This window comes from Terrapene carolina, unplaced genomic scaffold (genome assembly GCF_002925995.2).
Source record: "Terrapene carolina triunguis isolate 2854851 unplaced genomic scaffold, T_m_triunguis-2.0 Scaffold238, whole genome shotgun sequence".
In the NCBI taxonomy this organism is placed as follows: Eukaryota; Metazoa; Chordata; order Testudines; family Emydidae; genus Terrapene; species Terrapene triunguis.
The window spans coordinates 12,732,553-12,747,073 of NW_020664589.1; the positions used below are offsets into that span (position 1 = coordinate 12,732,553).

General features: G+C 50.7%; 1 protein-coding gene across 1 annotated transcript in view; it reads left to right on the forward strand.

Annotated features, from left to right (window-relative positions):
- Positions 1 to 14,521, forward strand: part of NOTCH1 (notch receptor 1) — a 79,268-nt gene that overhangs the window by 33,941 nt on the left and 30,806 nt on the right. The window contains exons 3-4 of the mRNA XM_024206622.3: positions 8,378 to 8,640; positions 9,421 to 9,759. Coding sequence (XP_024062390.2) covers positions 8,378 to 8,640; positions 9,421 to 9,759 — 602 coding nt within the window. The remainder of the gene's footprint in view (positions 1 to 8,377; positions 8,641 to 9,420; positions 9,760 to 14,521) is intronic.

A 14,521-nucleotide genomic window follows, 5' to 3' on the forward strand; every position in this document is an offset into this window, starting at 1 on the left:
CTCCTCATTGTTTTTCAAGTCCCTTTTGTCTTGCATTCTTTGCACACATCAGTTCCCTTTCTTTCAGAATAGTTCTGCTGTCTGGTATGGCCAGAGGTTTCTCTCCCGAGGAGTGTTCCGAACTTCCAGGTGTCAGGACATAGGCCCTGATTCAGCAAATCAGTTGAGTGCATACTTATATTCCAGTGAGTCTTAAGCACATGCTTAATATTAACCATTATGCTTAAGCGCTCTGCTAAATAGGGATGGAGCAAAGCAAATGCTTAAATGCTTTGCTGAATTGGGGCCTATAAGCAGTGTTGTCAACTGAATTTTGGCCCCAAATGTTCAGAATTTCTACAAATCCACCTTTTCAAAACCTAAGAGCAACTGAAATATTTCTGTGAAACTAAAGAAAAATACAACCCAAACATCTATTTTAAAACAACTGCCAGTAGTGCTAGAAAGCTGTAGGTTGCTGCACTAAGAAACTGAAAGGGAAACTGACCCTAAACAAATATGAAAGTGGCTTCATTGTCCAAGGTGTAAGAAATGCAAAAAGTAAACAAAGAGCATAAAAATGTATAGCATCTTAACACTTCTTTTGCTGTTAATGTTCTGCAGTGTTACTGATAACCTAGGCAAGGACATTTGTTTGTTTAAAATAAGATTTGTAAATTTAGAGACCCTTTAACATGATCATATATTCATAGACCTTTAGGATCTTTTTGATCAACTAGTCTGAGCTCCTGCATAACACAGGCCAGGAACTTTCATCCTGTGATTGCTGCATCAGGCCCACAACTTCTGATTGAGCTCTAGCAGATCTTTTAGAAACACACTAGATTTTGATTTAAAGACATGACAGAGAATCCACCCTGTGCCTAGGTAAGTTGTTCCAATGGTTAATTAATTAACTTCACTGTTTAAAAAAAAAAACAACCAACAGTGCAACACTTCTAATCTGAATTTGTCTAGCTTCAGCTTCCAGCCACTGAATCGTAAAACGCTGCTAACGAGAATCCAAATTGGAAATGGTCCGAAAACTAATTGGGTGGGTGGGCTTTACTCCCAGCAGTTTCCATGTGAGCCTTATTTCAAATCCCAACAAAACCCCACCACACATGAATCTGAATTCCAATTATGGAATTACTGAGAACCCACCACGTCCCAGTTCCCTTTGATTCAATTCCCACTGGAACATGGTTGAGTGCCAGATGAACTGAAGCTGATATTAAAATGAGAGTGATTTCCAAGATTATAATGTCACTGCAATTCAGTCCATCCCTGGATACAGAACCCTCTTCCCCCGCCCCTGCTTCTCACTTCACAAACCATTGAGCCTCTGCAGGGACCCTGCATAGGAAGGCGCCACTGAGCGAGCTGGAGACGGTTTCACAGCGTATTCCTAACGGCAGAGCCCCGTTTGGTTTTGTTTTAATCCAGCACATTGGGGGTTTTTTGTTTGTTTCTTTCTCTCTGGGATGGAGACGGGTGAGAATCTTGCGACGTTCTCATCGCAAGCAACTGTGAAAGTTCTGAGGATTGTTTTTAAAAAAAGGGGGAAAATGGTGGTTTTAACAGATGACTGCACACTTTAGCAGTTTACAGCCGGCGTGCCTTCGCTGGCCCTCTGGGACGGAGAGGAGGGGTGCGCGGCACAATGGCCTCTCTCATAGGAACAGTAGGCTTCAAAACCAGCCTGTTGAATTCCCTAACGCAGGGATGCAGTTCAGCCACCCAGAAGTCCACTTCCTTCCCCATCCCCGAAGCTGCCCCCCGCCCACCCTGTGCAGCTCTTGAAGTTTATTGGACGGCAGGGTACACGGCAGCTGCCGTCCCCTCATTAACATGCACACCTGCTCCCCACAGCCTTTTGTGTGTCCAGCAGATGCCCTGATTTATTATTATACACATTTTCTTTTTCATTGGGCCTGGATAATGCCATCTCATTAACTCAAAATGTCTCCGAATCCTGACAAATTCTCACACAATCCCCAACAATGAAATCAGAATCAGGTTAAAAAAAAGGGGGGGGGGGACAGGCAGTGGGAGGAGGGGGGACGGGACCTAGATGTATTCCTTCCTCTCTCATCTCCCACTAGAATGTTTTGCAACCTGCTTCTTTGGTGGCTTTAGCACAGGCTGGAATCCCTCTGGGTTAACGCTTGCTATGATTCATTGGAAGAATCGCCCCTTTGGGACTTAATAATATTCAGTATTTTGTAAACTCTTTGGCGGTTTGCAGGCCGTCAGGGTGGGACCACGGGAACCTCACACTTCAGAGGCAGTTCACTATTGTCCAGTGTCAGGTTTGAAACGAGGCTTTGTGGAGCAGCGAAGTATTCATTAGAGAAAATCTAGATAGTTCAGCTCAGTCTGTTTCTGATCCTGTTCCCTCAGGCAGCTGAGGACTCAGCCGCTTGAAGGCTCAGATGTTAAATATGCACAAGTTATTTATTTCTGTTATGGGAACACCTAAGCACCCCGATGAAGGATCCGGCCCTCGCTGTGCTAGGTGATGCACAGACGAGGAACAGAGATGCCAGTCCTTGACCTAGAAAGCTCACAATAGGACAGGACCCAACAGATGGACAAAACACAAATGGGAGTTGTTGGGAGGATGAAATCACAATGAAGTAATAGAGTTTCATGTGAGAACAGAAGGCTCAGCTTGCCGCTTGCATAACCTGAGTTAGCCTCATGGCTGTGTTTAGTCATACTAATGATTCTCGCAGAGCTATGCCAGCATGAAGTGAAGTAACAGGCATCTCATGCTTAAAGTTCCAGGTAATTTTTTCTTTGCTGCTAAACACGGCAGGGTGAAATGGCAAAGAAGCCTTGTGCTGGCTAAAAGGCCTCAGTTCACGTCAGTGGTGCTAGCAGCCACTGTTGTTTGTTTTCCATGAACTTCTGTACAAGTGGCTCTTTGCCACTGCTGTTCACGTGGATGTTGTGGAAAGCAGAAGTCTCACCAGTCCTCGTGCAAATATATGTTTGCACAAATTGCTTGCACCATAAGTAGCTTATCTAACTCCTCCTTCTTTATAAAGGGTTAAGTTATCCAGTCATGAGTGCAAAAAAATACTATGTGACCTCGAATGACCAATTGCAAAATGTAACTCGTGACTACCGACAGCCAGTAGCGTGTCAGCAAATCCACGAATTTGGTCATGTGGGGAAAAGGAAGCATTGAATGAGTTTGAAGAGTGATCGAATTCTTAAATATTGACGTGGGGAATTGAGAACCAAAAAAAGGGTTTCAGGGCCAGAGTCTCAGCTGGTGTGAATCAGCGTCTCTCCGGGAATGTCGGCGGAGCTATGTGGACTTACGCTAGTTGAGGCTCTGGCGCTAACCAATTTACTGAGCTGTAGTGCTAATATTTCTGGCAACAGCCCCGGGGATTCTGATCACGGCTCCCCACTGTGAGTAGCTTTATTGAATGTGGCTGTTAAAAGCATGTGGCCAGAGCCTGTTGAAGTCAGCGGGTGTCTTTCCATTGACTTCAGCGGGCTGCAGATCAGGGCCCAAGAGCTACAGAACTAGGCCTCTCCGTAACTCACTAAAATAAACACAATCTTTCTCCAAACTCATTTCCCCCAGTTACAGCTTTGATGGTCGCCACATAATGTGAAACAGGCAAATGTCTGGAGGAGGAATTTAACAGGGTGGGCCAAACTCTGCTCTCAGTTACATCCGTGTAAATCTGGAATACCTCAATATGCCAGGTCACCCCGCCGCTGTCTGCAGAACAATGACTCTGGAATTACAGCTGCGTCACCAGGCTCAGGATCGAGCCCATGTCCCTCACATTTCTACCATTTCACTCCTTATGAGCTCCCTTTCGGGGGGATTGGGGGGCTGCTGATTAGAGTCTGGCAGGGCCAAGGCAATGGAGTAAAGCTCCCTTTGAAGCGCAGTAATGCGAGCGTCCCAGTTCAAAGAGTGAAATAAACAGCATCTTGTGTTGAAAAGGCCAAACAAAAGGTGCTGAGCCTGGCGGATTTGTGCCAGCGAGGTGTTGACGAGACTTGTCTCCAGAACCTTCTTTTGAAGATCGAGTGCCCTCCCTCTTGCCTCTGAAAGTTTTTCTCCATCCCACCCTTCCCCCCTGTTGTCATCAGCTTGGAGGGGTCCCTGCTGCAGGTCGTTCCCAACGATGGGGTTAATTGAAATCCAATTGTTGTCCCCTCTCCCCCCCCGCCCCCTTCTTGTTTAATTCACGAGTGAATCAAAGAGAACAATGGGGTGCAGACGTAAGGGCGAACCCCACTTCGTTGCAGGGGATTCATCTTTGCTGGGAGGATCTGGGAGTGTGGGGCAAAGGGAATCTCTTCGAAGCATTAAGCCTGGTCAGTTACTGGGGGACCGGGGATACCACAAAGCAAACGTAAGCAGCCACTGTTTGTGAGTCAGGAATGACAATCTATTCCGTGGGTAGCATTTCAATCCCCTGCTCCGACCAGCTGCTGAGCGCCATGAGCTCCTGCCCTCTCGCAAGGTCACCATTTCACAGCTTCCATTTTCTGCTGGGTTTTATCCATATTTATTTGGGGCCAGATCCTTCCTCTCCCCCCCCCCTCCCCACTCTGAGTATCCCTTTACCACGTGAGCAATCCTGTTGATCTCCGTGGGGTGAGGTGCAGAGTAAAGTCACCAAAACAATCCATGCTTTGATCTCGTGCTTGTCAGGAGTAGATCTCAGCGTTTTCTAAAGGAGGTCAGTGTCGTTGCGCTGTGTGAGTAGCAGGGGCAGAATCTGGCCCTTATTTCTTCATCCTCTCTTCCTCCCTGCCGTCATCTCTGAAAGCCTGGCTTATGTTAAAGCACCTAAGTGTTAGGTCAGGAAACACTCCCCATTTGCAAGCCATTCCCATCACCTGGTTTTGTTTTTTCATGAGCCAGTTGGCTTGGACCTTTTGGCTTCTGGTAACAGATGGTTGGGCCAGTGGCCATTTCACGTGTCTTTTTTTTAAAAGGCCTTCATGCTGAGATAAAAATCAGGCATGTGTTTGTTTGGCCTCTCCCACTGCTGGAGAGAGTACGGCTTTGGAAAGTGTTTATCTTCAAGGAAGATCAGAGCAGCTGTTTAGGAAGACTGTAATGTAAGAGAAAGGATAAATATGCCACACCTGTTATCCAGGCTAAAGCTGAGCTCTTGTTTGCCAAATGCTGAGATACGTTTGACTCTGATTTCTGCAAGACAGAGGGATGTTGGGGAAGCTGTCAGTTGTTGATGAAATAGTAATACTGCCACCGGACTCCTTGTTAATACTGTACAGTTTACATAAAGCTAGAAGGATCTCAAAGCACTTTACATGAGTGTTGTGGCCCTTTTGGGCCCCCATCCAGCCAAGCACTCAAGTGCATGAGTAACTTTAATCACATAACTAGTCCCATTGACTTCAGGGAAATGACTCGGGTCTTAGCGTTATACACATGCTCGAGTGCTTTGTTAGACTAGGGGCAAGGGGCCCCTGATCGCAGATCATTCTGAAGGCACTTCGCATGCGACCCCTTTAAGCTCTCTGCTGTCAGGTTGCAAGTAGCCAAGATCTTGAGACAAAGTGGTGGAATGAAGAGCACGGTCGGAAAGGCCAGCTGTATGTTTCGGGGCAGGAGGGTGGAAATTGACCTGTCAACGTCAAATCTGGCTTCCTGTTCAGGAGAGGGCGAGGGAATCTATCCAGGACAAAGAAACCTGTGGGTACAAAGACCTCCTAGCGCTGTTCAGAATACTCTCTGCTGTCCCACAAACCCTGACTGGGTCTCTAAAGGGACTTCATCTTATGATTGCAAGGTGGCATTTTAGTTAAACATCCAAAGGCCTTGTGGACGGAGCACTGGACTGGGACTCAGGAGACCTGGGTTCTAGTTGCAGCTCTGCCACTGGCCGGCTGGATGATCTTGGGCAAGTTGCTTTCCTTTTCCGTGCCTCAGTTTCCTCATCTGTAAAATGTGGATAATGACGCTGACCTCCTTTGCAAAGTGCTTTGAGATCTACTGATGATGAGTGCTACATGAGAGCCAGGTGTTACTCTCTGCATGCTACCCGGCTGGGGCTGGCATATGTTCCATGCTTCTCTTTCATCTTTTCCTTCTCTCTTAGTGTGAAATTCGCCCTTGTCCAGAGAAGCCGGCACAAGGCCTGTACCCCACGTAAATCTTCACATTAGGCCTCAAGTGGTCCGTTGTGCTGGCTCTCTATGCAGGGAGGAATTTCAAGCAGAGTGAATATATATCACACACACGTATCATCAGTGCTTGGGTCTCTTTGATCCTTAGACTTGCATAGTTCCATAAAAAAAAAAAATCAATAACATGGTATTCCCAGCAAACATGCGCTATGCTAACTGGCATCCCTTAAAGAACTAGACCCCAACAGCTCTGATATTGATTAGGGACAGGAGAGGGAGTTGGGGATTGTTCTTCCTCTGCTCAGCTGGTTTGGGAAAGGCAATTCGCATAGATCCCAAGCGTCAATTATTCGGTTGTGCTTCAAGGGGGTCGGAAGATGCCCCGCAAGCTCTTTGAAATCTCAGTGATTTATGGCACTCCTGTGCTCTGGAAAATGTTGGAGACAGGTGGCAAGGGATGGGAGCGACAGGGTGTGTGTGAAAGTGATTCTCACGCAGGCATGGAAGTTGGCAGCTTTGTGGGCTGCAGGGAGTGTGTTTTTCTTTCTCTCCTCCACAGCAGGCTGCGGGGGTAATCAAAGGTGCCCATGAAGGGACGGGGAAGGGGAGAAGCCAAAACAGAGGCTGTAACTGAAACCACATGTGCAAAAATTGTCCTAAGATAAAAGCAAGCCGGTGCTATGGACCAAGCACAGAAGCCTATCCCAGGCTTTAGGAGGGGAAATGCCCACTCAAGCTGGGAGCACAGGATCTGTATGCTCAGTGTTAGTCTAAATGCCTTTTTACAACACATCTGAGATGGGAAGTAGGCTCTTCTCTGTCTGATTTTAGCACAGACCGAACTTCTCCCTTTCTTTTCTCCTGCACAAGCCACCTGGCTGTCTTATACCATGTGTATTTAACCCCCTACAGCCTGCACTGAGCTGCCAAAAACGGGAGCTGCTGTTTGCCCTCCGTGTGCTTACTTTGTTTTTAATGATCAACGTGTAACTCCGTTTGAGACGAAACCCGGCGTGATGGTCACACCCCACACGGCAAATGTTTCTTCTCTGCTCCGTTAGCATTATAATTAATAAACCTGCATATGACCGTAGTGCCTACAGGCCTGGATCAGGATCGGAGCCCCACTGGGCTAGGGGCCATAAGCGCCAACTCCGTGACTGCTCTGGGGCGGGAGCACCCACAGGAAAAAATAGTGGGTGCTCAGCACCCACTGGCAGCCCTGAGGATCAGCTCCTCCCCTCCCCACTCTGCCCTCCCGCCCACCGGCAGCACGTCCACCTCCCTCCTGGCACCTCCTGCCCACCACAATCAGCTGTTCAGCAGCATTTAGGAGGTGCTGGGGGAGAGGGGGAGGAGCAGGGGCAGGAAGAGGCGGGGGGCGGGGGTGGGGGCGGGGCAGGGGTGAGAAGAGGCAGGGTGGGGAAGGGTTTGGGGGAGCGGGGGCGGGGCCTAGGGCAGGAGGCGGGGCTTTGAGCACCCCCCGGGAAGTTGCAGCCTCTGCTAGGTGCTGTACAATCATGTGATTACATGGTCCCTGTCATGTGGCGCCTGCAATCCAGTCTGCACAGGCAGACTCCATACCAGTCAGTGAGTCTCTTCACAGGAGCAGGGGTCCACCTGGATGGCTCCGATTGGAAGGGGGTTAGGTGCTGTCTGACTTGCCCGGTGGCTTTATCTGCGGTTTTCTGGCTGTGAAATTCTGGACGGAGGCTGCACTTGAGAGAAGGAAGAACCATCCTAGGGATGAAGAAAAATGTCTCCTTTGACTTTTCCCTGCCGTCAGACCTGGCACCGCAGCACTAGTAGGAACTAGCTCACTGCCACTGCTCTTGTGTGAGCGATAGTCCCGAGCACACTCCACAGAAGGAGCTCACAGCACTTCCTCCACACTGATTAAGCCTCATGATGCCCCCATGTGGGAGGGGTGGGACCAAGATGCTTCTTTGGTGCTAAAAGTTTGGCCTTATCCCCTTGTATCGTAGCCTGGTTGCTATCAGGGAATAAGGCACCCGAGGCCGTGTGTTTCCAGAGCCCATCTGCACCAATTGAAATGTTGTTTGTTGCATTGCTGTGTATGCGGCTGGCCTGTCTGAGAGCTCACCCCTGGCCTTTGCAGCTAAGAATTTAGATACACAAGAGAAATGGACCAAATCAAACCCTTTCCCCTGCCTTGCCAGCTCTCTGCAGGGGCCGCTTTATCTTGGGAATGGTGAGGCGGTCTAACTGACTCAGACTTGGTGTCTTTTCTTCTCCCCAGATGCAACAGTGCCCACGTAGGCGACCGGTGCCAGCTGCCAAACCCCTGCCTCAGCTCCCCGTGCAAGAATGCCGGCACCTGCCACCCGGTCATCCGTGGCAATGCTGTGGACTACACCTGTTCCTGCCGCCTGGGCTTCACGGACCGGCTGTGCCTGACTCCCGAGGAGAACGCCTGCCTCAACAACCCCTGCCGCAATGGAGGGACCTGCGACCTGCTCACGCTGACTGAGTACAAGTGCCGGTGCCCTCCGGGATGGTCAGGTGGGGCCAGCACACATACCTCCATCGGGGAGCCCCGAGAGCCCCACTGCCCCCATCCCCAACACACAGGGGTGGGATTGTTGTAATGCCCTGCATGGAGCAGAGTCCCTAAAGCCAGGACTGGCCTTGGAAATCCAGAGTGAGGGGCATTTGCAATGCCCGCTCCCACGTAGCAGCCCCCATCCGGTCTTCTAAGGGGGCTCACTGCAGCTGGTCAGGGGCAGGAGGGTCCATGCAGAGTAACACGGGGTGCTTCCTCCTGCCCCCAGGCAGCGAGTGTGTTGCCGTCCTCGGGAGACCAGGTCTCCTACATGGCAGTGCTATCCAGTGCCTGTCCATGGGAATGAGTAGACAGTGAAAGGGCTTAGAAACCAGCCTCGAAACTCCTCCAGGCCTGTACCTACAGGCTCCAGGGCAGGCAGCATCGACTCCATCCTTTGTCCTGTCCACTCTGCGGGGACATGAAAGATCCCTCAGCCTCTTTGGTTAGTGGAGTGGCTTGTCCCCTTCTCCTCTTACTAGCGTGCAGCCGGCCAGGCGTCGTGCGGGAACAGCGTGTGTACAGCTGGGGCACGCTTTGGGGTGAGAGGTGCTATCAAGGTGGGGAGTGTGTGTTGTGAATGAAACACACCTCTGTGCAGACTGAATGCCAGTGCAGGAGGAGCCCAGTTCAGCCACCGGAATCCCAGAGAGGCGGCAGGATTGGGGGGCACAGGAACCCACAAGGGACTCTGCATCTATCTGCAATCTCCAGCCCCACCCTCTTTGTTCGCTCCCCAGGAAAGACCTGCCTGCAGGCAGATCCCTGTGCCTCCAACCCCTGTGCCAACGGAGGGCAGTGCGTTCCTTTCGAAGCCCATTATGTCTGCAAGTGCACCGCGGGCTTCCACGGGGCCAACTGCAAGCAGGACGTGAACGAGTGCATCACCAGTCCCCCCATCTGCAAGAATGGCGGGAGCTGCACCAACGAGGTCGGGACTTACCAGTGTTCCTGCAAGCCAGCGTACACGGGCCAGAACTGTGAGCACCTCTATGTGCCTTGCAACCCCTCGCCCTGCCAGAACGGGGGCACTTGCCGTCAGACCGGCGACACCACCTACGACTGCACGTGTCTTCCAGGTACGGCCGGCCTTTCTCACGCTTTGGCCATGGGGCTCCAGTGGTGAGGGCACTCGCGTGGGTCTTGGGAGATCAGGGTTCATTTCCTTGCTCTGCTGCAGACTCCCTGTGTGACCTGGGGCAAGTCACTTGAGGTATGTCTACACTGCAGTTGGGACAGCACCTGTAGGTGTAACGGAGCTAGCTTTGACTGAGTTAGCTTGCTAAGGGCAGGTCTTCACTACTCGCCGGATCGGCGGGTAGTGATCAATCTATCGGGGGTCGATTTATCGTGTCTAGTGTAGACGCGATAAAATCGATCCCCGATCGCACTCCCTGTCGACTCCGGAACTCCAGCTCGCGAGAGGCAGAAGCGGAGTCGACGGGGGAGCGGCAGCGGTCGACTCGCCGCCGTCGTCACGGCCAGGCAAGTCGACCTAAGATACGCCGACTTCAGCTACGCTATTCGCATAGCTGAAGTTGTGTATCTTAGGTCGACACCCCCCGCCCCCCCGCTAGTGTAGACCTGGGCTAAAAGTAGCAGTGGAGCTGCCAAGTATATACCCTGATCGAGGGTAGGAGGGTGGCTAGCCCCTGCTGATGCAGCTACACTGCTAATTTTAGGAAGCTAGCTCGCGCCATGCTAGTTCAGGTACGTCTACACATACTGCAGTCGTACTTCCCAATTGCTGTGTAGACAGACCCTTAGTTTCGCTGTGCTTCGTTCCCCCTTTGTAACATGGGCAATAACAGCACATCCCTACTGCACAGGGGGGCCATGGGGATAAATACCATGTTAGATTGTGAGATGCTGAACTACGACATTGGTGAGGGCCATATAAACGTCTCCGATCGGTAGATTTGTCTGAGTTGCCATTCATTTTGGAGGACTGATTTTCATCCTATTGTCCCTGAACTATTGAGATGCAGAAAGCTCAGCAAATTCAAAACCTTTCCAAGTAACTACAGGGCAATGTACCTGCAGTGACCACTTGAGGGACCGAGAACAACCAACAACTCTAACAGAGGTGGAACAAAGATGTTCTCAGTAAGTCTGGGCGCATACTTTGTGGCAGCCCCTAATGACGGGAAATATCATCCGAGAGCTGATCTCCAGCTGGAAATTGACTCCATTAGCTAATCTGGAATAGTTATTTCAGTAGAAGTGCCTGTGCGGACCCTCTTACTCGGGCCTACGAATGCCTTTTTCTGATTTAGCTTAATCCACTTCTAAAGTGGCACAATTATTGTGGAATAGCTAGTTCGGGTCAATTTCGAAGTGCAGACAAACCCTGATAGGAGAGGCCTCTTGGCCTGAGTTGGCGCAGGGAGACCCTCCCCGTGCTCTCTGCTGCCCCTGCTGGGCAAACCACGGAACAGCACAGATCGGTTCCTGTAGGAGGGCTGGAATAAATGACTGTGAAAGGGGAGAATGGGGCGGGAGAGAGAGGGAGGGAAGGAGTGGGGTTACCCACTCTTGGTTAAATTCATCCCTGTGCAGAGGCAGTGGGCCCAGGCCTAAGCCAGTGACGATTTAAGTGGAGTACAGGCGTAGGGCTAACTCCTCGCCAGTCAGGGAGATGAACGCAGGTCTCTGAACTCAGGGAGTCCTTTCGGTTCTGTCGTGCTGTGGAGGTTTTCACCGCAGCACGCTGGGGTCAGAGCCTGAGCAGCTGGAGGGGAACTGGTTGCGCTTTGCTCATGGCTGTGAGACAGCTCCCCGGCTTCTGCGGCAGCGAGGTGCTCGCGGCCAGACGGAATGAAATTTACAAACTTCCTGCCTGTCAGCAGCCTGCCCCCAAGAAGGAGCTGCGGTTAGGCTGAGGAGGCCGAGGAGGCCGAACAGCAGGAGAGCTTTGTTTTCAGGAGGATTAGTCTGGTTTCTCACCCAAACCGGCCTCCTCCACCTGTCTGAGGCAGACGCAGCGAGAGGAAGCATCTGCCCAGTCACCCCCCGTTGGAAAGACGCTATCGGCCGTGTTAAGCTGCCTGGGAAATCTCTGTGCGGTGGAGAGGGCTCGAGGATTTTTAATCTCCTCTTTTCACAGATAAACCATGATAGGGTGGATACTTCGGGTGTGAAGGTGATATAGTGATTAGAGTGGGGGACTTGTGTGCAGGCTCCCCCTGCTTCTCTTCCCGGCTCCCTGGGGGAGTGACACTTAGTGGTTAGAGCAGGGAGTGCGCTATCAAGACCTCCTGGGTTCTATCCCTATCTCTGCCGTTGACTTGCTTTGTGGCCTCTCTGTGCCTCAGTTTCCTTCTCTGTAAAATGGGAATTATGATATTTGTATAGCAACATGGGAATTACCAGACTAGATCAGACCCCAAGTCCATCTAGTCCAGTGGCCTGTCTCTGACAGTGACCAGCAGCAGCTGCTTCAGAGAAAGGTGTAAGTACCCTCCAGAAGGCAGATGTGGGATAATCTGCCCTCGGCATAGCTCTCATCCTGATCTCTAATAGTTATATTAGTTTTAGCCCTGGAGCATGAGGTTCAATATCCCTTCCACAATGTACTACTTCCCTGCCCAGCTTCCCAGGGCTGTCGTGAGGCCCCTGTCATCCATGTTCGTCAAACAAGAGATGACCTAAAACGACAGAGCTATAGATTAGCTGCCTATGTGACTTAGAACAGTAGAGATTTCTCCTGGGCCAGAGAAGTGAATGAACTTCCAAAGCTGGTGAGAGCTGGGAGCAAGTTCTGATAGGCGTTGGCTGCAGGGAGCCAGGAGCACCCACCAGAAGTTAGCAGTTAACTGGTGGCTGCTTGGAAGGATGGCCATGTTAGCGCTGTACCGGTTATTGTAACGGAGAAGGCAGCCCTCCAAGTGAGGGGAGAGGAGAGGGCTTGTGGTGCCCCACTGGCCTCCTCAGAACTGGAAAGGAAGTCTAGCTGTGGCTAGCCAGCTTCCTGCAAGAAACCAGCCTGCCTTGTGCAGCAGTGAAATGTGTTATCTCAGAGAGCGAATCTCTACTGCAAGGGGGACGGGTGAGGAAAGCATTAGCTCTTTGACATCCAGCTGTGACTGGAGGGAACTGCTTCCGAGGGATTTGAGTGAACCCTTTATTGGTTTGCCTCCCATGAAGTCCAATGGCCAAATATTAACATGCAAAATAACCTTGGAGCTATTGAATGCTCTGGTAACCGCTCTGTTTGAGGCTGATCCTGCCAGGTGCCAAGCTCCATTGAGAGCCTTCAGCACCTCGCAAGGATCAGGCCAGCCGAGGCATGTGTCTTGTGAAGCAAACACTGTATCAGATGATTCTGGCCGAGGCATAAAAAATTGAGGGCCATTTCTCATGATAAGATACTCATTGATGTGCTGGCTTGTAGCTCAGCACATTTTAAAACAATACCCTCTTTTAATTTAAAAAGAGTCTGTCTATTCAGAGTCTTTTACAGCCGAGCTAATCTAATCTGTGTTATCATGCCTTTGCCTTAGTACCTAACCCTGCATTTAAAGTAATTGCAGCACTAATTACTCATTCGGATGGTTCAAAATGAGTTAATCCTGGTATCTAGGACGTTACAAGTTATTGCCATTCATGCTCAAATCTGCAGTTTAAAAGCTAGGAATGAATCAACATTATCTGCTTTGGACTTCTACCAGCAATCATAAATAACTGTTATTGCTTTTCATTCAATACGGGGCTGATGTTTGTGGGAGGAGAACAAGGCCGTCATTTAGAGAGAGGCTCAGGACATGGCTGGGACGCAGGTACTCATGAGTTCTAATCCTGCCTCTGACCTGCCTTGGGCAACTCACTTAAAGTCTCTGTGTCTGGTTGTTTATCTGTAAAATGGGAACAATGTTACTAAATCTACTTCTCTGGTGTTGGGTGGAATGTGAGGGGCCTGATTTTCTACAGGTGCTGGGAGCACCCACAGCTCCAGCTGGCATCAGTGGGAGCTGCAGGCGCTCAGCACCGTGGAAAATCAGGCCCTTTAAAAGTGCTGAAGACATGTCCTGGGGTCAAGGACCCTGCAAAGTGGAAGGGTCCCAGAGATCAGGGCCTGAGCCTGGAAGTCTACACTGCAATTAAACAGCCCTGCAGCGAGCCCAGGTCAGCTGGCACCGGCCAGCCGTGGGCATCTAACTGCAGCGTAGCCATACTGTAAGTAGTGGAAATAAAACCAAAGCCGTGGGTCCTGTAGACCTGGATCATCTTTGTTACACAAGATTATCCAGAATATTTTGGGGACAGCCGAAACATTTGGATGAGCTGGAGAGGCAAGGATCACATGAGGGGATGCTACAGGGCTGTGTTCGCCTGGGGCTGTGTTGTGTATACGTCTCATTAATGCTCCAGGGTCCCCGTCACAGCCTGGTTGTATCCACGCTTGCAGCCCTCTGAGTGGGATGTGTTTCCGGGTATGTCTGTAGTGCAGTCCCGGGGGAGCGGGGGGGGGGATGGCAGCTCATGTGCCTGCACCCCAGCTAGCTGTAATTAGGGTGACCAGACAGCAAGTGTGAAAAATCGGGACGGGGGTGGTGGGTAATAGGATCCTATATAAGAAAAAGACCCAAAAAGCAGGACTGTCCCTATAAAATCGGGACATCTGGTCACCCTAGCTGTAATGTAGCTAAGGATTCTGGAGCAGTGAAGCTGCAGCCGCACAAGCTTCAGCATGGCTGGGCTATACATGCCTGCCAAGAGCCCTGGGTAATTGCTTGCACAGCTGGCTTGTGTTGCTCCCGTAGGTGAGCTATCCAGATTAAAGCTAGTTCGGCTGTGTCTACATGAGCTGCATTTACTCCTGCCCCCCCCGTGATTGCAGTG